This window comes from Melopsittacus undulatus, chromosome 5 (assembly GCF_012275295.1).
Source record: "Melopsittacus undulatus isolate bMelUnd1 chromosome 5, bMelUnd1.mat.Z, whole genome shotgun sequence".
Taxonomy (NCBI): Eukaryota; Metazoa; Chordata; class Aves; order Psittaciformes; family Psittaculidae; genus Melopsittacus; species Melopsittacus undulatus.
Genome location: NC_047531.1, coordinates 80,017,148 through 80,043,211, shown reverse-complemented (window position 1 = coordinate 80,043,211; position 26,064 = coordinate 80,017,148). Strand labels below are relative to the sequence as shown.

At 37.0% G+C, this 26,064-nt stretch overlaps 1 protein-coding gene across 1 annotated transcript in view; it reads right to left on the bottom strand.

Annotated features, from left to right (window-relative positions):
* Positions 1-26,064, bottom strand: part of SHISAL1 (shisa like 1) — a 77,612-nt gene that overhangs the window by 23,721 nt on the left and 27,827 nt on the right. The window contains exons 2-4 of the mRNA XM_005154240.3: positions 18,095-18,193; positions 10,797-11,010; positions 1,496-1,819 (exon numbers count right to left, since the gene is read on the bottom strand). Of these exons, the coding sequence (XP_005154297.1) occupies positions 1,496-1,819; positions 10,797-11,010; positions 18,095-18,161 (605 nt within the window). The 5' untranslated portion in view covers positions 18,162-18,193. The remainder of the gene's footprint in view (positions 1-1,495; positions 1,820-10,796; positions 11,011-18,094; positions 18,194-26,064) is intronic.

The following is a 26,064-nucleotide window of genomic DNA, read 5'->3' as shown; positions in this document are numbered from 1 at the left end:
ATGCTTCAAAAAGAAAAAGCAAAGAGACAGAACACCAAAAGTCAGTAAAATGACCAAGAATCCTTCCAGAATTATCTAATAATTTCTTTAATTTGTAATGGTGTGGAGGAATTGGTATGAGGCTAATATTTTTTATATATGTGTATACATTCACTCAATCACTATGAATTTTTATATACACGCATGCACACACACGTGTTGAGCTAGAATAGAATTATTGTACTACTGCATATGCTAGTCTTAACATCTATGGCAATTCTGACTGAAGACTGGGAAATCAATGTACAAAAAACCTGAAGGAATTAGAAGAAAAAAGAGAAGAGGAAGAAGTAAAAAGAAGAGTGCTTATAACTAAGCACTTATAACTAAGCACAAACAAGTCTCCATCTTAAGTAGCACTGTTAGACTTCTATTGGACAAGGCCTGTTAGAATAATCCTTAAATCTGTACTGGATGCATCCAGTACTGACAACCATGCCAAAAACCTCCTCTTCCACAGGTCCTTGTCCTTGTGTCAAACTATCCCTACCTTTTCTATTACAAAAAATATTCAACCCTGTTTGTTCTAGATTTACATTTAAAATTAAAAGGCAAGTCATGAAATAAAAGGATTACTGCTGTCACAACCCCATCTGCGACAGACTGCTATGCAAGGGTTCAAGACTTAGCCTTCTAAAATACACACCTAACTGTCCTCTCTCTGCCACCCTTCCAAATCTTTATGGTCTCTTGCAAAGAAAAAAACCTGATGCCTTTCTTGACAGCTTACTTAGAGCTCTTTTCTTTTGCTTCTGTTTTTTGGTAACAAAAGTCCAAAATCATTCAATATCATTTTGTCTTACAGCTATCAGTATTTAGCTTCTTATATATTGCATGTCCTGTCTGCTCCTGAATTATGTCTCCCCGATTTGGACTGCTTTTTGGAGGGCTTTATTTTGTTTTTGTAGGATTTAACTTTGCAGCAGCCTACTTGTTTCACTCTGTTAAATGAGATCAAGCTGTGCTTTTTTTTGGCTATGCATATAAAAAAGGTAACCTGGTTTTTGTATTTTTTCTGTGCCTCATACCACAAATAGTGTAGATTTGTGATATCTCACACTGAAGCTATTTCAGTGTTGCAATGTATGCAACTCTTAAGACCAACAGACACATAGATACACACAGTGATTACTCTCTGACACCAGATTAAAATTAACTTTATAATGGTTGATGTAGAACAAAGATTTTTAGTTTATTTGTATCATACAGTAGTAAAACTATTTAGCACAAAAAATACCAGAACCTGTTTCTCTGAGAACAATATTAAAAGATTACTTTTATTCCAGATTAAGAAACCTAAGCAGTAACTCTGTAAGAGAATTCATGATATAAAGAATTACGTGCTAGAAATGGTGCCATCAAGCCTGAATTTACAGACACTTCTAAATACGGGTGACTGTTCACACTACAAAACTAGAGTCAAAAACTCTATCACAATATGGCTTAATTTACTTACCAGGCAGATGTACTCTGAAAAGTCATCAGGGGTGGGCTTAAAGCATCTCCTTTTAAAGTATGCACTGTCTGTGATGTTTGAGGCTGTGTCTGAGTTTGAGGCTGTGTCTCTGGCTGAGGCTGTGTCTGTACTTGGCTTGGATCCTGAGCAGGGTTAATCCATCGGCTCTGTCCCTGTGTCATCCACTTTCCCTGGATACCCCACCTTGCCAGGTAAAATTTGCAAATGTCATAGTTCATTGAAGAATAATATAAAAGGTCCAGTATCAGCAAGATCACCACAAAAAAGCCATAGATCCACACTCCTAACAGTGCACTGTAGTTGCTGTGAAAGAAAAAACAGAAAACAAAGTTATCTATATATCAGTAATGGTTATAGTGTTAGTTTATCAAGGACAACATATAACATAACATACTATAATACTAATATAATATAATAGGCTGAAACAAAAATTCTGTTCTAAAGCATGTGTCCTTAAATATTATTCATTATTTCAATCTAAATACTGCTATATGCATGAAATAAGAGGTTTTTAAAAATTAAGTCACCCTGCCTTACAAACATTTTTATTTCTCCCTCTCATCTGAGTATTTGTATCAGCACAGAACTGTGATGGGAAATTAGCTTCAATGCTTATGTACATGGCTGATGGATCATATGTCTTACTCTGCAAATTCTTTCTCCCAGAGAGTCACCCTACTGAATGTGACTGGGCATTTATGAGAATGATGGTATTAAACATATAAAATATGTTTCAAAACTAAGACTGAAGAGTGTCTACACTATTGAAAACATTTACTGCTGACATATATTATAAATAAACCACTCATCTTAAAAGATGTTTAATGTGCTTGGATTTGCTCTGAATGTAATAATTAATTATTGCTGGATACAGTAGGTACTAGTAGAAGTATAGGCTTCCAAAACCAACTGTTAAAGATCCCTTATTTTGCTGGTAATAAATTGAAGAGTAATATAAAAGGAAGGAAGAACATAAACAAGATCATACACAATGCATTCCACAGGAAGGAAAATATGCACTACATTTATAAGTATACATTGGTATAGTTATAATATCTATATATAGGTAAAAGCCATGAAAACTATCAGATGATGACATGGTGCACAGAGTTGTAAAGCTGTGACAGGTGACTAAAGATATTAAAAGAAACTGGGGGTGAGGGAGGAATAGGTATAAGGGATCAAGAATTTGGAGATCAAAAGGGCAAGAAATGCTGAAGCTCTGCTGGAGATGCAATATTATTAAAAAGAAATTACTGTCAGGTGCAAATGCAGTTTGGACTGGAAACTCTGTGAGTGAAGAGAATGAGGTCAGAACAAAGAAGGAAGGAAATGGGTAAGGATGGGTCTGTCAGGTATGCAACAAAGAAAGCTAATCTAGACCTAGGAGTTATTATGGAAGTATTAGGAAGAAAGTCTTGGAAGAAAATTGTGCTGAATTAAAAAGTGGGCAACCCACACCTACATGACCCTAAACTGACATAAGTTAAATTCGAACACACACTCAACCATGATTTCTTCCACATTCAGAAATACATTGAGAGAACTGGATTTTATCAGAATATTGATCAAAACAGAAGAGCTTTGAGAATGAAAATGCTGAGAAGACATAGAGATGCAAGCCAGAAAGATATTTTTACTTTTTAAGAACATGTCCCAAGCCTTTTCAGATCTAAAACATTTCAAGTCTCTGCTTTGAACTTTCGCTTCCATTTAAAGTTCTGTGTGACTCTTTCATTTTATACTCTAAAAATAAAAACCCAAACCAAAACCAAAATGGATTTGAAACAAGAAATCAGATGGAAAGAATTTTCCATAGCAAATAACTGTAAGTAACAAAAGGAAGGTCAGAACTGCTAATGGGTCCATCCCTGTGTAATTTTAGGATTATGTACACTTAGGATTTAAAAACAAATTCAGTAAATTTCCAGGAGAATTAGAAGAAAGAATACAGTGCTTCTGAAAGCCCTTAATTCAAGAGTCTTTGCCACTATGAAAGACTTTCACGTGCATGCCTAACTTCACACAACAGTGGTTAGATATTCGTAATGCATTAAAATATTTGCAGTCCAGACACTTCAAAATATAATAGGATCTGGTTAATCCAGGCTTCTCAGCAATGCCACTCTTAACTTTCAGTGGATTTATTCCTATTGGGGTAAAACTGTTCTGTTTTCACAGAGAATGGTATGGGTTGGAAGGGACCTTAAAGATCAACTAATTCTAACCCCCTGACAATAAGCAGTGACACCTTCCACTAAACCAGGTTGCTCCAAGCACCATCCAACTTGGTCTTCAATACTGCCACGGATGGGGCAACCACAGCTTCTCTGGGCAACCTGTGCCAGTGCCTCATTACCCCCACAGCAAAGAATTTCCTCCTAATATCTTACCTAAATTCCCCTCTTCCCATTTAAAGCCACTGCCCCCTGTCCTATCCCTACATGCCCTTGTAAAATGTCCCTGTCCAGATTCCTTTTAGGCACTCTTTAGGTACTTAAGGCTGCTCCAGATCTCAACAGAATATTCTCTATGCTGAACAAGCCTGGGTCTCTCAGCCTGTCTTCATAGAAGAGGTGTTCCATCCCTCTGATCATCTTTATGGCCTCCTCTGGACTCACTCCAACAGGTCTTGTGTTGGGGGCCCCAGGGCTGGATGCAGTACTGCAGGTGGAGTCTCATGAGAGCAGAGTAGAGGGGCAGAATCACCTCCTCCGACCTGCTGGCCACGGTCCTTTTGATGCCACCCAGCATACGTCTGGCTTTCTGGGCTGTGATCACACACTGCTGGGTCATCAACCAACAACCCCAAGTCTTTCTCCTCCAGGCTGCTCTCAATCCATTCTCCACCCAGCCTGTATTTGTGTTTGGGATTACCCCAATTGATGACTCTGCCATAATTCAAAATCAAGCAGGTTGTACACAAAATATCTGCAATTTCTCTCATCAAAGAAATAGTGATTGAAGAAAGGAATGATTGAGGTTTGTTTCTGCAGTAACTGAAAAAATGCTTCCAAAACAAAGTGTAATATACAATGAAATAAAATAAATCAAGTCTTTGAATAGAAAAAAAAAGTTTCAGAAACTGTTACAAGTTTTCTGCTACTATAAAGAAAATGGATGTGAAGGCTGGGGAAGTCAAGAAGAAATACACTGTAACAAATCCTGTTCATCACTAATACCAATAGGATCCATATTACTAATAGGTGAGCTGTATTTGATCTATAACAAGAATAGAAATTGTTTCGGCAACAATATGAGAGCAAGGAACTCTTTTTATAGTCAACTTACAAGAATTTGCTTGTATTTTAGGTATTTAGTTTCACCCATCAAAATTCTGTTTAGCAAAATTAGACCTATTTTGAATGTTCCAATTTAAAGCAACAATTTATAAATCATGCCATATGTGAGTTATCCATCTGCTCCTTCCAAATAACATCTGTTTCTCACAAGGACAAATTGAAGGACTGTTTTAATTAACAGACAATGGGACAACAGGACTATCAAGAGGGCCTTGTGAAAAATCACAAGCAAAATTAATAAGTAGTATGTTTTGTACACAGAGGGTAATTCCATACTTTGATGTTTTCCTTTTCTCAGCCTATTAAGATGTAATGGCTACTAATTATAGAGAAAATTAAAATTCCCCTACAAATTAAGATAATGTCTTAATTAGAAAGTAGACCAAACTTCTTACTCTGTAAAGCCAGAGACAGAAGAGAGAACTGGGAATCAAAAACCAATTAAGACTTGTTCTCATTTCACTGAACTGAATTATTTAATTGTTAAAGTTTCATATTGCAATCTGATTTTCCTGTATTTTTGTGTAGAAGTTTTATTTAAATTAAACATAAAGTGTGAAAACATTCCAAGTTTACCAAGATTCAAATTGCAGGGGTTTGTTCCTTCACAAGGACAATCAAGTATAATTAGTTTTTCCAGTAAGGTTGGGCCTCCTCTCTCCTTCCCCACCTGGGTAGCTTGCCCTGCCCTGCTAGTTCTCTTGCCCCTCCCAGTGGATCATTTTGGAGGATTCTATTTAGGCTCAACACAAGGTTTAGCAATACAACACTAAAAATTCATTCTAAAGCTATGTTGACGCATCTTCTACTGCTGCTGGTACACAAATACAACAGATAAATCTGGAGTATAAGTTACAAGACAATTTCCTTTCAGCTTCCCTGTGAAACAGGGTAATTCACGGACCACCAGAAAAGCTTAGTAGGTCATTATTTTAAGACACTTCATCTTTTAAGGAAATATGGTGTGTATTTGAATTAGCCTTGATACAGAGTCCACTTGCATAAGTGGAAAGGTTTGTTCTGACTTCAGGGAGCCTTGAACTGGGCTCTTTGAGTACAGTAAATTCTTTTACCATCTATCTCCTATTTCATCTACAGAGCCTTGCTTAGATTTCTTTAACACCCTTACATGCAAATAAAAAGTCACGTGCTTTTATTACTGTCATTACCCATATGACTCCTTCCATATAATCCATTAACTTTCTGAGACAGATGACAAGCAGGTTAGGACCAGGATATATTTTTGTTTTACAAGAGTTTGTTGGTTTTTTATATGCAGCACATGAACAGAAAATAATCAATTTGGGAATCCAGGCTTAAAAAACCAACAAATTAGAACAATTGTGTGCAGAATTCTACAACTGCAGAGTTTAAATGTGGGCAGATGGCCATGGAAACTGCTTCTTTCCCTATTTGCCTTAAACAGGGCTGCTACTCGGAGTAGTAACACCTTCTCAATGTTGCCTTAAGGAAATGCAAGCTAACATCCCAGGAAATGCTTCATGCTTCCAACACTGTGGAAATCTGTGCAGTTTTTTGCATACATACTTTAAATGTGATATTTTTTTTCTATTTTGCTTTTATTATTATGTCAAGGCATTTTCCCAATCCAATATTTTCATGCAGAATCTGTTATTGTAGTACCTAAAAGGTCTTCCCAGCTAAATCACATATTTTTGCAGCAGTTGGTAGTGGAATTGACAATCTTATTTATTTATTTATTTGCTTTCTTGCAAACATGACTTTCTGGGAGATATTTAAGCAAATGACAGCTCTGCAGGGGATGTGCTGTACATGTGCTATTTTATCCTCACATTGCTTTTGGTGCAATGTTGTAGTGTGGTGTGCAAAAGCCATTCAATCCTGAAAAACTGGAATAATAAATAAGGAAAAACATGGATGCATTACAGACTGCCATAATACTGTTCCAGTATCAGATTAAGCACCCCATGGGTAGTAATATTGCTGATAATCCACCAAAACATGCATAATAGAAAATCTGAGAGGGTATGAATGTTAGATTGAAGTGAATGTCTTAACTTATTAGACAAGGTTTTATGGAAAAATACTTTGGATGGCAGAACGTTTCTCATCTGTTAGACACCATTGGTATTTCTATATTTAATGCTAAATGAATTTTTCACATTCAAAAATATTAGACTGATTAATCTGCACAATCACAAAGGTATAACAGCCCAGTATTATGCACTTTTAAAAACATAGAAATTTTTTGTTATAGTGATGGAAAAAATGTAAATAAACCTGGCTATAATGGTGCCATGTGACTGTAGAAGACAAATGTGCTTTTTCAGCTGTGCAACAACAAAGAAGTTACAAGTCACTTCATTAATTTTTCCCTCAACTGTATTATAAAACATGAAACTTGTTTTGATGATCGCAAGAATGGCCAAGGGGAAAAATAAACCAAATAATAATATTGAAATAAACCAAGTAATAATATTGAATCACTGTTCCCTGAAAACTATAATCCTTTCTTTCAGTTCATAGCTACTCCCCTACCCTAAATCATTCTCCCCAGCCACAGTAAAATAGGTTTCACTAGATTTTTTTTTAGTGGTGTGTGAAATTAGATCCAAACAAAGAGTTACTGTAAAGTGAACCCTGGATGTATTAGAATCCAAATAAAGTTAAATTACCGTATATGTTAAATAAAGCCAGGGTGGACTAAAATGCTTTTTACCTTTTTTACGTCAACATCTAAGCTTCACTTCTTTCTGCCCTTTTACAGCATACTAAAATTACTGGGCAGTTTTCTACTAATCTCAGAGTTCAGAGTTAGGAGATCTCTCTCCCTCTATCTCACTACAATGGTAGATTTTTATGTAGAAAGTTAGCTTCTATCCATTTTCCCAACCCTGACTGATATCAGAAGTGATATTTCAGGAAGTGACAAAAAGGCAATATCAGTTCCAGTCTTTCACTTCTCTAAGCTACATCTCCAGAAGCTTTTCATTGTATTTAGCATGATTTCACATACCTTGGCAAAAGATCAGCACACAACTAAATGTCCACAGGAAATTCTGGATGGCAACATGCATGGTAAATAGTGTGTGGGTAGGTCTCAACCATTAATCTTACCAACAAAGACTACAGATGTAGATCTTTCTCCACCACAACTGAATGAGCTGATTTCTTAAAGAAAAAAAACACAACCAAACCAAAAAAACCCCAAAATCCAAAACCTCAAATCAAACAGATGGCTAAATAAAAATAATGTAATACTGACACTACTCCATTAATATTTTCATTAAAATCAATATTATAGTCCATAGAATACCAAATTACATTTTCCCCATTGAGGAACTGCTCGCACAATGGCCCTATAATAGGAACAGCCCTATATTTATTTCGGGGGGGGGGGACAGACACAGACACACAAGGGATGTACATGTGTGTGTACACATACATATGTGAGCAGACATGCAAGCAGAGAATGCAGGAGGAAGAGAAATGTTCTCTATTCCAGTGAGTGTTTTGCAATCAGACTGTACCTGTTCCTGAGCATGTTTGATTTGGAAAGTGGCTAATTGCTCTGTCCGTTTCATAGAATCATAGAATAGTTAAGGTGGGAAGTTAGGGTTGGAAAGGACCTTAAGATCACCTAGTTCCAATTCTCCTGCTATGAGCAGGGATGCCTCACACTTGATCACGTTGTCCAAGGCTCTGTCCAACCTGGCCTTGAACACTGCCAGGGATGGAGCATCCACAACTTCTCTGGGCAAATGCCTCTTCTACCAGTATCTCAGCATTCTCACAGCAACAAACTTCTTCCTTATATCTAACCTGAACTTCCCCTGTTGTAGTTTAAACCAATTGCCCACTGTCCTATTGCTACAGTCCCTGATGAAGAGAACCTCTCTGGGATCCTTATAGGCCCCTTCAGACACTGGAAGTCTGCTATGAGGTCTCCATGCAGCTTCTCTTCTTCAGGCTGAACAGCCCCAACTTTCTCAGCCTATCTTCATACAGGAGGTGCTCCAGTCCTCTGATCATCCTCGTGGCCCTCCTCTGGACTCCCTCCAACAGTTCCATGTCCTTGTTATGTTGAGGACACCAGAACTGCACACACTACTGCAAATGAGGTCCCACAACGGAGAAGTAGAGGGGCAGAATCACCTCCTTCGACCTGTTGGTCATGTTCCTTTTAATGCAGGCCAGTATATGGTTGGTTTCTGGGCTGCAAGTACATACTGAAGCCGGCTCATGCTCAGTTTCTCATCAGCCAACACCCCAAGTCCCTCTTTGCTGGGCTGCTCTACTCAGCTTTTTATTGAAAAGAACAGAAGGACCTTACCTTAGTAATATCATAGTAATATCTGGCCACATCCCAAACGCTGTGATGAAGTTGCCTGTTAGGCAGACTTAGTTGCTTATCAGGGTTGGTGCAGGGTTTACAGAACATTAAGGGAAGGAATAAATTTGCTGTGTTCAAGACAAAGAACTGAGTGCAGGAACAAAAGCCATGCTACTCTATTCTTGAGACTTTCTTTTTACTACTCTGAGTGTGAAGTAGTTTCTGGCTCTGCCTGTGAATATATGCACAACCTTTCTGTACTAAGAGTCCTGCTAGGACCTCTTTTCAGGCAGTCATCCAGCTGCTGCCATGGTAGCATAGTCATCCCAGTAAACAAAGGGGAAGCACATCCAACTTTTACCATGGAGCAAGAGTAGAGTATATATTGCATTTAAGCAGTGGGGCATACTGTGGTATAACCTCCAGAAGGCTGCCTAGAGGCTTATTAACAGAGTTGAATAGCCCCAGGTGAGGGTGCTTCCAGTTTCTAGGTTGTCTGGACTGCACAAAGAGTGGAGAAAATATATATCCTTTAATCGACATGTTAGACCTGAAGTGTCTCCCCAGTGTTCCGTGTGATATGTTCTCATTATGTTCTCAGATGCATTATGAGGCCAAGGCAAGTAAATTTTACCTCAAGGACATAGCTGCACATGCAATAACAAGACAGTATAAATCCACATTAATACAAGGCATCTTATAAGGGTAGAGTCTATTTTTGTCTTTCTTTTACACCACACAGTACACAGACTTCTTTATACTAGGTGATTGTCATGTAACAACTGTAAAGTTAGAGTATGTAACTTCTACATGTATGCAAGATTCAAACTTCTCTAGGTAGAACTGTATAAGGAGGGGGTGTTCAGGAAAATGACTGTGTGCTAGCACATCTGCAAGCAGTGAGTTAAAAGAGCAGACATCAGTATTCCAACACCATAGCCTCCTAGCAGCCCTGCACCTGCTTCCATGGGAATGAATGACAACATACCAACTTTTGCACTTCAGAAAACAACACTAAAATCCCTGTAGTAAACAAAAATCAATAGGCTGGAATTCCAGTTGTCTTTAATCTTCCCCTTCCTTGCCTTGAAGGGGCTGCATACCAGAATAAAATGGCAGGGGAAAGCAGATTGTTCAGAATTCAGCCTGGGGGGTTTACATCAGCTTAAAGTTGCCTTCTGCACCAAGAGAAATCATAACAGATTGGTGTGGCTAGAGTAGAAAATACTAAGTAAGAGACAAACCACAAGCAAAGATTTTGTCATTGTAAACAGGTAATCAGTAACAAAGATCTACTTGGTACTTTGGTTCTTTATGAGCAAAGTTACTGACATTTATCTTAAGAAAACAGTCGCCAGAAGCACACGGATGTATCCCAGGTAACAGGCAGGGAGACCACACAGTACTGCTATATAAGCAAATATGTTCTGTTCCCCAACATCAGTGATTACTCTTCTGGCAATGTTTATAGCCCATGTCAAAGCAAAAAAAGCAAAGCTAAAATATCCTTTCCTTTTGGAGTTCTGTAGCAGCAAAAACCTTTTAGCAATGTTTTTCTGTATGTGCAATTATTCTAATTGCTTTCACCATTAAGCACACCTCAGACTATGTTATTAGACCAGGAACAGTTTGGTGAAGAGTACTTTAAAACTCATTTACTTACTTATGCATATATCCATCTGCGTTCCCTGTTAAGTTCATCTGCATAACAGTCTGAAATTCTGTCTCATTGCAGCAGTATTTAAATACTGTGTTGTTATGGTGACAGCAAAAGATGTAAGATTTATTGTCAGAAAGACGGGGGCAGTGAAAACCAAAGTGGTAGCGACCTTTGTAGTCCGTATATGGCTCACAGACCCGAAAATGTGCAGACAACACTGTAAAACAAAGAACAATATTGGCTTTGTGAGTCACTTGTGCTATCTATATGATATAAACTGTCATTTTTCATTGGTTAAGCTTAAACCATTGTCTGATTTCTGAAAAGCAGGAATGTTTCAGAACTTTTAACATTATAATATTTAATATTTAAAAAGTACAATATTTAACCTCTTATTTTGAGTTTAATTGTAACTGTTTCTGATTACTATCAGTCCTTTTAAAGGAATAAATGCCCTCTGTGTCAGTAAACACAAAAATATTTAGGGAAACACTTTGATACTGCTGTTTGAAATATTTGGATGTCCATAAACACCAACGATGTCCATGTTTAAGTCTCCTGGGATGACTTCATAAAAACAAAAAGTCTGTGCAAAAAACTGCAATAAAAGTTTGATGGGACTTGATTTACAGTCACTGTTCTTGACAGAAAATACCTTCTCTAGTGTAAAGGTCATCTTTGACAAGGATTATTGTGCCAGAAATAGTAGTTATAAAACAGTGTAAGAGATCTGAATAACCTTGATTTTTCAAATAAATAGAACTAATAAAATACAGCTCTTCCTGGGAGTTCTTACATTTCTCCTTTATCAAATGCTCATATGACGTGTTTAATACATCTCTGAGAACATTTTTTTACAGGAATATGTCACACTGATTTCACCATAACTTTTCTTGGTGGGGGAAGGAGGTGGAATCCTCTCCATATATATCCTTTGAAAGCAGACTTGAAGCTGATAGTTGTGCAGCAACAGGCACACTGCGGTTACACCTACATGGTAAGACTGTGGGCAGATGCAAGCTCTCTGACCATACTTTAAGCCTACTAGTTGCAAACAGCTCTGAACTGGAAGCTGTGCAATTGTCTTAGCTTCCCAGAGCTAATAAGGCTTGCAGAGGGACAGGATGTAGATCCCTTCTAGTACAAGCATAAGCAACCATACGTGACTTCCTGGCTGATCACAAGAGTCTTATAGGAGACAACATTTGGTTTCACTTTCTGCCAGCATTTTAACTGATTTATAGTTTATGCTATATAGGCCTTCAGACATCATTTAAAATTACATGTACTATACAGATGACCCAGAAACCTTACACTGTACAGAAAGTGAAATATAGAAGTTAATTCTAAATATTCTTGGCAGTTTTTATTCTAATTAGAGAACAGAGACACAGTGATGCTATGGATCACTTCATGAGGTTTCACCAATTAGTAAACGTTATTCACTTTAAACTGACAGAATTAACCCTTGTAACTTGGTGTATGCTTTTTTGTATTAATTTAGCAGTACAAGAGGTTACAAATAATGACTTGTATGGATTTAGCTTAAATCTATTGAATCTCTCTGCACAGTCCCTGTTGATCTCTAAATGCTTCTGTGCACCTCATCTATCTAATCCTTATTTCTTTCTATGTTGCTTGAAAAAGGCTATTCCTATAACAGTTTTGTTTCTCAATTTTATAAAATTTATTAATTTCAAGAATTTCTCACTTTCTGTAGGTCTAGTCAAATTTTAAAGATTGTGACAGTGGAAATTACTTCTTTGTTTGTATGTATAGAGGGAGCCTACCACACGAAACAAAATGAAAACAAGGTACCTTGTACTGCCATCTGAGTGAGGGAAAACCATTATAGAAGTTTTATGTTTATATATATATGTATATATATATACAAACATTTATGTGCACACAACATATCTGTCATCATTAACGAAAGTGAAAATCCTTTTGTAGATTCATTCAGTCAGGAACTGAAAGTGCTAGGAGTATGTTGTTTCTAAAGGACCATAGATACTGAGAAAACCAGCTACATATGTGTGTTCCAAATCTGTGAATGTTATCATCAGTAAAGAAATTGTTTTTTAGACTTAGGTGTCCAAAACCCTCTGTAAGTCTTGCAACAGTATCTGCAAGTTCAAATTCTATTGAAAAATCCTCAAAGCATGTAATCACATGAGTATACATTCATTTGAACAAGTCCTTATTTTGCTGTATCCCTCCTTAATTAACACAGCAATAAAGAAAGTGTTCCAGGCTTAAGTTTCAAAAAACCTCAGTGGTTGCAGTTAGAAGGGAGGTCATCTGGTGCAACCCCTTTGCTCAAGTAGGGTCACCTAGAGCCTGTTGCCCAGTACCTTGTCCAGATGGCTTTCGAATTCTCCCCAAGGATGGAGACTCTACAACCACCCTGGGCAACCTGTGGCAGTGCTCAGTCACCCTCACAATGAAAAAACTGTTACTTGAAGTTCAGAGGAAACCTCCTGTCTTTCAGTTTGTGCCTATTACTTCTGGTCATGTCACTGAGCCCCACACAAAAGAGACTGGGTCCATCTTCTTTACATCTCCACATCTTTACACACATTGGTAAGATTCTTCCTGAGATTGAGCAGTCCCAGCCCTCTCAGCCTTTCCTCATAACAGAGATGATCCAGTCATGTTTATCATCCAGTACATCTTTACTGAACTCTTTCTAGTAGCTCCATCACCCTCCTTGACCTGCTGGCAGTACTACTGAAGGAGCCACAAAGACAAAGAGATTTCCAGCCAGCTGGCCCCCTGCATATACCAGTGCCTGACATTGTTACTCCACCAGAAAGTGCAGGACTTAGCACTTCCCCACGTAAAACTTTGTAAGGTTCCTGTCAGCCCATTTCTCCAGCCTGTCCAGGTCCCTCTGGATAGCAGCATAACCCTATGGCATATCAGCCACTCAGTTCTCTATCAACAGGAACCATTAGTGCTTGGTTTTTTTCTCCCCACCTTCTCTGGTGTTCCCCATATCCAGCTGAAGAATAACTTCCACTGAACCTACAGATTTCTTAGCAGAATTAGATGGCTTAATGTATGTACTACTTCAGTTGCAGCCACAGCAAAAATATTACTGATCTGATCAGTTTGACAGTTCTCAGTTTTTAACCCCAGACTTCTTTGGGGATGAAACTGGGGGAAGGATTACTGCAGAATGAAAGGAGAATGAAGATAATGTCAGGTCAGAGGAGGAGTGATGTCTGTAATAAAATGTCCTAAACAAATCCTTAAATAGTAAAATGTATGTCGGTGATGAAAATAAATGCACAAATAAGAGCATAACATGATGACTGAGTTACAGTCTGAATTTGGTAGTCAGTGTGTGGTGGGTTAATCCTGGTCGGCAGCTAAGCACCACACAGCTCCTTGCTCACTCCCCCTCCCAGTGGGATGGGTGAGAGAATCAGAAGGGCAAACCAAGAAATTTTGTAGGTTGAGGTAAAGACTACTTAACAAATGAATAAGGAAAAACAACCCCAAAACAACCCCAAACAACCCCAAAACAACAACAACCCCCCGCCCCCTCCAAAAAACCCCCGAACCCAGAACTGATGCCAAAGCACTCACTCACTACCAGCAGACTGATGCCAAGCCAGTCCCTGAACATTTATTGATAAACTCCAATCAAGTTTTATTTCTGATGTGCTGTTACATGGTACAGAATATCACTTCTGCCAGTTTGAGTCAGCTGTGCCAACTGAGTCCCTTGCCAGGCTCTTGTCTCCTCACTGGGGTGCACAATAAGAAAAAGCAGCAGCTTTGGCCCTGTGTAAGAACTGTTGAGCAGTACCTAAATTACTGATGTGTTACCAGCACTGTTTTGATCACCAATCTGAAAGACAGCACCATTTGGGCTGCTGTGAAAAAAAGTTAACCCCACACCAACCAGACCTAGTACACAGTGGAAAACAAAAAAATCTATCAGTTTATTGTAACCTGTGTAATTCTACTTGCTGTATTTCTTTCTCTGAGAATCAAAGACCCAATGAATGAAGTAGGTTTTTTAATGTATTCTTCCTGAAAATAACTTTACTTAAATCCTGAGGGTTAAAGAGCCTTATTTCTACAGGTGAAAATATTGTACCTGAAAAGCTCTTAAGTTGTCTGGTGCAAAGATGGCAGCTGTTTCTCAAGTGGAGCTGCAAGTGCAAATTCTCATATTAATTACAAAAAATATTATTAAACAGGTAAGTGATATGGATGCCTGTATCTGTTCCTACTAATTTTGAGAGAACAATAGTCTGCCATGCTCCAAATGGCTGATTTAAGCTTATTGTAGTATTTATCTACTCTACCTTAAAAAGTAAACAGCCAGTACACATCAAACTGTTACTTCCCTCTCTATTCACAGTTAGGGATCTGCATAATGTTGATTAAATTTTTAATTTAGCTACTAAATTTTTCAAGCTCCAAAGCTTTCAGAACGGCTGGTCTGTATAAGCTTCCCATATGGATCCACAAAAATATTCACTTGCATGCAATTTACTTCACACAATGCCAATCATTTGAGATCCTCTTGCTAATTCTGCTATATGGACGTTCATTTCCGACTTCAAGGAAAAAATACTGTAATGTGCAAATAATCTGACAAATTTTGCTTGTTAATATAAGCCTTGCTGTCATCCCTGGTTTTATGAATGTGTTTCATCCCATTAAATGAATGTAAGGATCAACATTACAGCAAAGCAAATCTAAGAGTTAATGGTCAGAAAGGGTATTCATCTGGCATGACTGCATGTTGCTGCTCTCTGCATTATGCATTCCTGTGCAGCTATTACAACTGTTAAGTTTTCACATATCTTAAAAATACACACTATTTAGTGTGTATGGTACTGAAATAAAATCAGTCTGAAGTTTCACGACTCTCAATCCAATTTCATCCTTTTTTTCTAAATGGAGCCATAGCCTACCTGTTCTGAACTGAAACCTTTCTTTTCAGTCTTATTTGAGGCCGCTCCAAGATCACCCTGCCCATGTCAGAAAAGGGCATTTCTTCCCTAAACACACAGCTAAATCTGCCAAACTGCAACCTCATTGTGAGCCATGACCTTGGTATCTGCCCACACCTCTGCTCCACTGCTTCTCTCCTTTTCTAACACTGTGAAGACTGAACTCTGAGAACAACTGCTCTGGGAACTTTTCTGTTACCCATGCCTTTACTTTCATTCTGTTTGTGGAGAGAAAGAAAGTTACACCTCCAATTGTTAAGTGCAATTTCCAACCATGCATATAGATTTTAGAAACTTAGTATTAAGACTGTGAATCTTACTATATCGAAGACTTGGAAGTAAAGCATGACCTTATAGACTTAAGTCTAAATCTAGAGAACTCAGAAGGAGTCTTGCCATTAGATATGCATTTCAGCTCAGTTTAAAAGTCATGTCCATATCATTAGGGAGAGAGTAGCTTCCAATAGAAACAGCAGTTCCAAATAGAAACATTGTGCTTCAGAGGCAGCTTCTAAGAGGAGGGGGGAAAAAAGAAAGAAAGAAAAAAGAAAAAATAAGAACACTGGTTTATGTTTGGGTTTGAACAGGAATAAGTGCATATATACAAATATATATGCTGACTACTTCTGTTTGCACACAGGATGTAATCATAGTGTCCCATTCAACTGAAAGATAGATATTTATATCATCTTGAAGGAAAATGGTTGGAGAAGTGGGATCTCAGGAGGTCTCTAGTAGAAGTCCCCTATAAAGGGTAGTAAAGGTATAAAAACTTAACAGAAATGAGCAAAAGGGATTGGAGCAGCTGGAGAAGTTTTGCAATGTTTGATCACTGGGATACATTTACGGAAGTCTTCCTGAATAATTGGCTTCATTCATGAAATAGGGGAATAACTTTCTGAACTGACTTTAACATGGAAAAAACCCAAAGAAGCTGGTACAACCCCTGTGTCTATTTCTATTAGAGGAGGATCGTAGTTACACAACTAGGGATACAGCGCCATACATAGGGGCGTCAATGGAAGGACTCTAAAGGAAAATAGTGTTTCAAGATTAGTCTAGTTGATAATATTATAAAACTGTTATCAAAAGGAGTGAGGCAGTTACAGCCAAATAATGACCTATCATTAGCAAGAATGAACTTGAAAACTTCCAAACAAGCAATGAGGCTGTGAAAACTTAATACACACTTGAACTAATGGACAAGTATCTAACTGCATACAAAGTACTAACACCTTTTTCTGAAGCACAAGGATACTTTAAGATACATAATACCTGGTAAAGTTTTTAGTGTGGTGATTAGGTATGTAATGTAGTAGAAGTGAATAAGGAACAGTGATGGGAAAAATAATCTTTTGGGATCAAAAGTGCTTCAAGAACTGAGGATAAAAGAGGTTGCACTTACAGTTAAAAACTCACAAGATCAAATCTATTTGGACTATTTTTTTCCTAATATTCACTCAATTACAGAAAACCTTAATGCCATAAATAATATGTGATTAATAAATACAACTAATAGTCATAGCATTCAACTAACTCTCAATATAACAATTGACAATTTTCTGCACAAATCATTTCTGTGTGTTAGTAGCAAACATCTAGGGCAGATCTAAGCATCAGGGAAAAACTGCTGGAATTGCTCTCTGGACCAGCCACTTTTTTAGATTTCAAGAAAATAACATAATATTTACATGTTCTAATGCATTTTTCTTTAAAATATGCATAATAGTTAAGTTACAGTGTATCTAAATGCATTACAAATTACATTGTATCGATATGTATTGCTATCATGTTACATTGTAGCTAAATGTATCTCACAATACAGTGTACTAGCATAACTGTTACAGTTACGTTGTATCTAAATGCATCGTAAGTTCTACTGTATCTAAAATGTATTCATCTCAAGAACCACCAAGGTTCCAAGTTCAGTTCTTCACAAGCTTGCATACTCTTGAATACATTTGCATAAAATCACCCTGCTCTGCTTCCAATAGATTGCTACTTAGCAAAACAAGTGGATAGGATGGTGGTGTTGAGGTTGCTTTATTCTTTTAGATGAGCTGAAAAACTAGCATATCAGAACTGCTTCTTTTAAATTTTCAGCCTGCTTTACCATGTCAGTGTCCCACCAACTTTTCCTTCTTAAGCTTAAATTTCAATTGCATTTCAAGTTCCAGCTTCCAGTTCTTCAATACAAAGAGGCTTTATTTATGTATTACTTAGTTAACAATCTTTTTTGCTTTATAGGAACCCAGTATTAACTTGCAACTAATTTTTCCCTGTGGCACACACTGGTGAAAGATAAATTCAAAGTATGAAAGTTACCTGCTGACAAGAGTAATGAAAGCAGAACCATCAGCACATTCAAGGACTGTTGACCACAACTTGTCATCGTTGGCTTTCATTGGTCCGTTAGAGAATTACCTGTTTGAAAAGACGCAACATCACTGTTAGGTGTATATTTCATCTCATTTTCATTGTTCAAAATGTTACTCCTCACAAAGCATTGGATAAATGAGATGGATTCACAAAACAAGGAAAACAAAACAAAAAAAACCCTCCCCCCCCAAAAAAACCAACAAAAAAACCCCAAAAACAAAAAAAAAAAGAAAAAAAGCTCAAAAAACCGCCACCAAACTCAAAAAATCCCATACTTTTTTTCTGGACTTAAATCAATTCTCTATAATTTCATTAAAATTAATTTCTCATTTGCACCATTAATATTTACAGCTATTTACATACTTTTCATTAGCCCAGAGTTGTGATGAATCGCATAAAGTACTTATTGGATTTTCACACCTCCCCTGTAATCTAATCTACATTCAGAAAAACTATGCTTGTTTTACTGTCAGGAATGGGCTGTTGCGTTATGCTTAATAAAGACTAGGAGGATATAAACAATGTAAAAATAAACTGGCTGCTTAGAAAGTCAATCTGGTTTACCCCATTAGAGGGTGCAGTCATTCAGAAAGTGGGTCAAGCAACAAATATGGTTGAAACATTTTAAACATGTCTTTTCATTAGAATCAGAACATTTAATGAAATTATTACTTATTGTATTTCTAGAAATGACAGTGAGGTGGGATGCAGTTTGGCCAGCAGTCATCATCCTCATTTTTTGCAGAACAGCCCCAGACTGGATGAATCTGAATATATCCACATTGATTCAACATCACTAGCTGTTCATACTACAGTTCTACTGGCCCAGTGCAAGTGCTGTCATCAGTAGTACTCTATCCTGTTGTCACTGCTAATGCAGACTAATGCATTCTTCAGCACCCTGAACTTACATTGACACTAGAGAGTAAGAAAGAGGTAATTTATTGGTTGCTACAATAACACTTGGAGCTTGGGCTATAAACCAAAAAGCCTATGTGGTGCTACTGAAAGCTGGTGTGGCAATTCTAGTTCTTGGGTTGTTAAATAATAATAATAATAATAATAGTTCTAAGATATTTATGAGAGTGCAATTTGGAAAAAAAAAAGGAAAATTGACATTTATATAAAAAATTACACTGTTTCTGACAGCTCAAGACAAACACGATCCCAAATGCTTATGAAATAAGTGCTGTATCATATAAATACAAGGTAATTTACTAACGTCCACTACAATCTACTGAATCAAACAAAAATCCCAAGATGATTGCACCTGTGTGTAACAACACAGAAGGGGTGAAAATCAACATTATCACGAATAGCTAAATTCTGAGTAACACATATGGACACAGGAGGGAAGTCATAGTCTATCTATAGACTGTTTAGAGACAAAAATGTCTCTGGCACAAGCAGACTCTTTAAGAAGTCACCTTACCATATGAAAAGCAACAGGTCACAAACTGAAAAATCACTAACTTTTTGTACAAGAAAACATGATAGTTTATACTGTTATCTGAGAGCATGATTAACATCCAAACCACTGTATTTTCAGCTTTAAAATAAGTCAATTCAATTAGAAAGCATAAGCTCATCAGGGGATGGAGGGGAAGTGCAGAAAACTATGAATGCTAATTGAGAATATTTCTTCAGTCACTAATCCTGTTTGAAAAAGCCACCACCTTTCTTCAGAAGAAATATATTAATTAAAACACCAAGCAGACAAAGTTAGAATTGCATAAAACCCCAGTAATGTTTAATATAAGCCAGAGGTTAAGAATGTAGGAGTTTAATCAAGAAAAACAGGTACAAAGAACAAGGTACTGCCAATATTGTTAGGAATAAAAGCAGTAAGTTTTTTCCTGAGTATGCCAAAGCTGCAGGAATTGTGATAGTAACTCATTACTAGAGAGAAATGTTGGCTTTAGTAACAGTTAATTAAAAAGAGATCAATAAGCACTTCTGTTGTGTATCTGGGAAGACACAGATGTTGGGTATAAGTGAGACTATTAAATATTTCCACATCAAGAATAATTAGAATGACATGAATGAGCTGATACTAAGGTTCATAATTTGATATTTGCAAGTCTGTGTAATCTGTATCCAGTTCTTTCAGAAGAGCTGGCTGGGAGACATACATACTTCCTTCTCTCAGTTGGTTGGGAAACTATGGCAGCTTTCAGAGGACTTAAAGAAACCTAAGGACATAAACCTAAGGACATAATAATCCAGGGAATTACAAGCTTGTGAGCATGATGCAGATCTAGAGAAAGTCAATAGAATGGTTAATATAGAATCCAATAAATAGTTAAGGATTAATAGAATTAATGCATATCACTGTGGCCTTATAGTAAAGTAAATTTTATTGCTCTCAGTGTGGTTGTTGATGAAGGTAGCTTAAAGACAGTAATAATAAATTTCTGGAAAATATCTCACTTAGTAGCATGCAGTTGGGCAGGCAACAAGAACAATGTGAACAAAATAAAGATAAAAAAGCATTTCAGTTATGGAAGACTAAGACTGGAAATAAGATGCAAGTTTTTTTGCAAAGTACAGTCTTGCTAGTAATTGAGTACAGTACAGCCTCACTGGTAATTTTTTAATCAGCCCTGTATGTAGAAATCTAGAAGCTTTTCAGGGAGGGGAAGATTTATTCAGATCTGTCCAATAGAGCTGGCAATAATGAAATTGGCATTTTGATCCAAGTCTTGTGATGTTTGTATTTTTATTAAGTGCCAGCTGGGAAGATCAGAGCAAGAGATTAGGATGCTAGAGCTACACATCAGAGGCTGGGAAAATGACAAAACATGTGTAAATGTATACATATATATGTGTATTTGTGATGTTAGAGAAGTGCTCAATTTTATAACTACTGCTTCAGTGGTCATTAAATTGAATATTACAATTTTATGGAGGACAGAGATACAACTAACCATTCACTACTTGACCATTTAAAAATACTTTTTTTACATGCTGTTATCTGACTAAAGCAGTCATGTTTAGGGCAGTACCATGAGGATGTCTCTGAGCTACTAGAGCTCAATTATCCAGGTCAAAGAGACAGAAAGGAAAACAGGTGACATGCTAGAAGAAAGTGTCTAGACCATACAAAGTATTTCCTAATGCTAGGCTACAGAATAAAGATGGCAGGAACATGGAATTTAGCAGTGATCTAGCTGATTATTTTTTTTAATGTTTATTATTATTCAAGGCTGACAAGACATTTTAAAATTAGAGAATTAAATTTGAAGGAAATAGATATGGTTGTGATGGGGTTTTGTTTGTTTGGTTTGTTGTTTGGTTGGTTTTGGGGTTATTTAAAGAAAATTTGACAGTCTGGAGGCTAAAAGATCAGGTTGTCTTTCTAGTTGTGTAACCCAGCAGTTAGCAGGGTGGTCTAATGCACTTATTTTAATTCCCTATTTTAAGCTTATTTGTGACCACTGTGAAGTGAAGAAGTATGCTTGTCATTTTTCCATATCCATTGGGATTCCTAGCCTCACACCACCTCCTCCCTTCTGCTGGCTATCACGAGTCTTTGCAACTACATCATAAAGTAGACTAAAAGAAATGGTTGAGGAATCACGGTTTTAGAGGCTTTTTTCCACCCTGTATTTCAACATATTTACTGTGAAATAGAAAAAATGGTCCTTACATTTATTTTAATTGCTTTGCTATCTTTTCGTGGCATAAGGATTACATTAGGAATTTAGTGTGAGGTGTCCCTGCCCATGGCAGGGGGGTTGGAACTAGATGATCTTGAGGTCCTTTCCAGCCCTAACTATTCTATGATTCTACGAATATTGCTTTTCCTTGCAGAAGGTGCAACAGTGAATGACTCAATGAGAGCAACATTCAAAGGAAAGGTGCTGTAATGTTATGATCAAGGAGGACAGGTATTAATGAGACAGAACAGGGGGGTGGTTTTTGTTTTTGCTAATGAAAAGTCTGCAATTGCAACTTAACTTCTGATCTCACTACCACTACAGAAAATGAACTCATTTGCCTTTAAACTCCCTACTCACTATGGACTAGTTGCAGGCACCAGATATGTGTATCAGATTGCTGTGCCAGATTTTCCTTTTTACTAACAAGCAAGACATTTTAGCTTCTACTCTGCTGCTATGTACATTGCTTTGGTTATCCTTATAGTTTTATCTAGCTGTCTTTTCTTGAAGGGAATCAGTGAATCACTGGAAAAAAAAAACAACTGCTAAGAGCCATTTCATGTGGCAAGATTTTAATGTAGAAATAATTTCCCCTCACTTTGAAGCAAAATAAAAGTGTAGAAAAGATGTTTGAAAAACATTGCACATTTTGTATGTTTTGGTTATGAGAAAGAACAAGATAACTCTGTATAGAATAACAGAAAATAAAGTGATTCAAGATATCATTTAGTGCATCTTTCTGTCACAGGACTAAGTACATCTAAAGCATTCTCAGAAGTTGACAGAATCTCCACAATCAGAGGGGTTTCCTAGCCTTCTCAGGCAATTCCCCTCCAGTGTTTCTCTAACCTCATGGCTAGAAAGGTTTTCCTATGCCTAACTTGCAATTCCTTTGCTTTGATTCAAGCCCATTCTATCCCAAGTAGAGATGCAGAACAATTTACCTACAGATGCATCAGTTTCACCTGTCTGCATCAGTCCTTAATTAGTAAATACAAAAAATGCTATTATATCTTCACTCAGCCTTTTCTTAGACTGGAAACAACTTCCACCTCTTACAATCTTCCCCTAAAAAACTTATTTGCTCTACCTCCTATCCCTCTGCTTAAATCTGGCTCTACACTTTATGGCAAGGTTGTTCATGTAAATACAGTGTCACTGCAGTTTCAGCTGCTTGTATTTGCTTAGTGCCAGAATGTCCTAACAAATATCCCAATAGCTGCCAACTCTTCCAAGGTAAATAAAATTACAGCATTGCATAACTGTGTAGAGCCATAGAGCTTCTGCCAATTCACATAGTTAATCAAAAGATACATAGGTATATAGCTATTATACCAAGAAAGGTTCATCTACATGTATAGATACAACTATATAGGTAAAAATCATACTGCCACATGAGACATAACTGAGGATAACTCCCTCTTTTCACAATAGTGTCCAGCATGCCTTCTGATCTTAGCAAGCACCACTGACCTGCTCCTGGGAGCCACAACAGCAATCACAGTGATGGGCTTCCCTTCACTCCTCCGTCTCTTGGGACATGGTCATCTTTCACAATTACAATTAAGTGATACCTAGAAAAGCTCCAGATTTCTATAACCTCTTATTCCCCACTTTCGTCCTGGAAAACACCTTCACTAACCTCAGACACATATTAGCTTTGCTGTACTTCCTACTTTGTTGGGACAAGTAGAATCACCAGCCTGGAAGTGGACTCCTCTCAACCCATTTGTTCATCTGAATAAAACAAACAAAACTGGTTGCATTGTGCCATCAGTAAGGGGATTAATAATATGACTGAGACAACCACAGTGGTTGAGGAAACTGTTTAAAATTGGATAGAAATGAGAAGACTGTGATTCAAACTTAACTTCTATCTCAGCTCTCTTAATTTCTCATGTTAAAGTAGACTTAAAAATGCATTTATTATGAGTTCCTGAATGCTATTACAATGACATTACAATCTTACTACAAAGGCAGCAATGTAAATGGTGTGACAGAAAGTTTCTGATTATTAAGAAAACATGTCGTTTCACACTACAATTGCCTCAAGAATATGTTTATGAAAAACAGATACTAATTTTCAGTTGACAGCTGTCTTATTTGAAATGACTGAAACAACCTATGAAAAGAAACTTCTGGTTTGTAGTGTATCATTAGCATTACTCAGTGTCTCTTCCTTAAAAACATTTTAATACACATATGCTTGAAAGTAAGCATGTGAGAGGCTCTACACAATGGCAGCTAAAGCATTACAGTTAGGGGTTTAGAATTGCTAGACAAACAAACTTATATTACACAAACTTGTAATCATGACATTTTTCACCCATATTTTATAAATTTTAAAATTGAAAATATAAGCTACTTTGGTTTATTTCAACCTCCCCATGTTTATTATTTTCCCCAGCTACTCTCTAGTTATGAAGTGACAACATGCACAAGTCCAAAAAGATAAAGTTATTAAGTACAGCCTGAAGATCATCTGTGAATTTAAAGCAATATAGCTGTTATTTAGGACAAGGCCAAGAAACCTGTGCTGCTACAAGTGACAACTGTCCAAGCTGCTCATGTAGCTCCTGCCTCTTCTTTTCCTTTCCACCAGCACTTTAGTCAGCCATTGCAACCTGTCCTACAACTACATCCTGATAGACACATCATACACATGCAAGTTGGAAACAGATTTTAGCAGTTCCTACCCTGACTACACAGTACATTACACAGTAGAATCCGATACAGAAGGATTCATTTACTACAGGAGAATTTTAGAGAACCACTGGTACATTCAGACCTTTTAATCACAAATTTAAATCAAGAGTGACTTCTCTAAGGCAGCACAAAGTCTTTATTGACAGTTAAATTCCTCTCTGTCTCTATAGCAAAACTGAAGATATTAAAGATATTAATATAATGTAGATGAAATGCAAATAAACTTTAGCTAATCAATTTTTTGGTGCAATTCATAACACATTTGTATTTGGAGGGATAAATATTTGATTTCCTGGATTTATTGGTGATGAAGGTCAGAAAATTTCAGGTTGTTGTCTGTCCTGCAACTGGCCTTTCACTGTATACATTTGATATCTTTTTGGGGAAAAACATATAAATTACTTCGGGAAGACTGTCAGCTGTGTAGAAATCATAGAATCACAGAATAGTTTGAGTTGGAACAGACCTTAAAGACCACCTGGTTCCAACCCCCTGGCATGGGCAGGGACAACTTCCACTAGATCAGGTTGCTGAAAGCTCCATCCAACCTGGCTTTGAACACTTTCAGGGATGAAAGTAGGGATGATTTACTGACACTAGTAATTAACTTCAGCTACAAAAATTAACAGCAACTTTCTCACTTCTCATAAGCAAAATTCCTTCTGCATCCAAGAGCTGCAGCCTTTCCTAATGCTCTGAACACCACTTAGTTTTGTTAAGAGACTGAAATATTCACATATACTCATTTGCATGTACTGTATCAGCATGAATGTAGGCAGCTGACAAAGGTTTGTGGTAGTCATCTAGAACTTTTCTTTTTAATGAACTAAACTCAGTTTGGATGCATACCTGGATTACAAACACGTAATCAACAACACAGCTGAGTGATTTTGTGCAACCAGTTTCTAAGATTAGTCAGCTGCATGAGCTGAAATGAGCACTTCCTTAAAGAATTAATATATAAATCTGGTAAAACTAACCTATCAAGTCAGATCTATTCATGGAACAAGGTAATCTAAAACTACTGGATTTTGACTCTGAAATTATGAACACTCTTGGACTTCCATAAGGCAGGAATTATAAGGAATCATACACAGCTTTGCAATATATTTTTTTTCCCCAGAGAGCTTGGAAGCAGGACAGGGCTCATTTTAAAGTGATTAAAAATTTCTATTATTAATCAGATGATCATTTCAGCTTTCAAGAAATGCAAGGCTCTCCTCTAGGGAAACTTTAGCTTGTGTTTTTGAGCTGCTTTCAGTATAGAACCAGAGCAAAGGTACTTTGATTTAAAATATTTCCATTTAGAAGTCTTTAATTAATAACATAAATTCTACTAGTTTATTTGAAACAGTTTATCCCTGTAATTTTAAATATAATATTGAGAAATAAAAGAAGTTATGACGGTAATATTAGAGGTTTTGTAACAGGCATATGTAAAAAATCTCTGAAAACTAACAGACAAATACAGCTCATCTCTCTATTACAGCATAGCTCTAAACCCTGAGAATATGTGTATCTATAAATATGGCAGTAAACCTGGCTAGT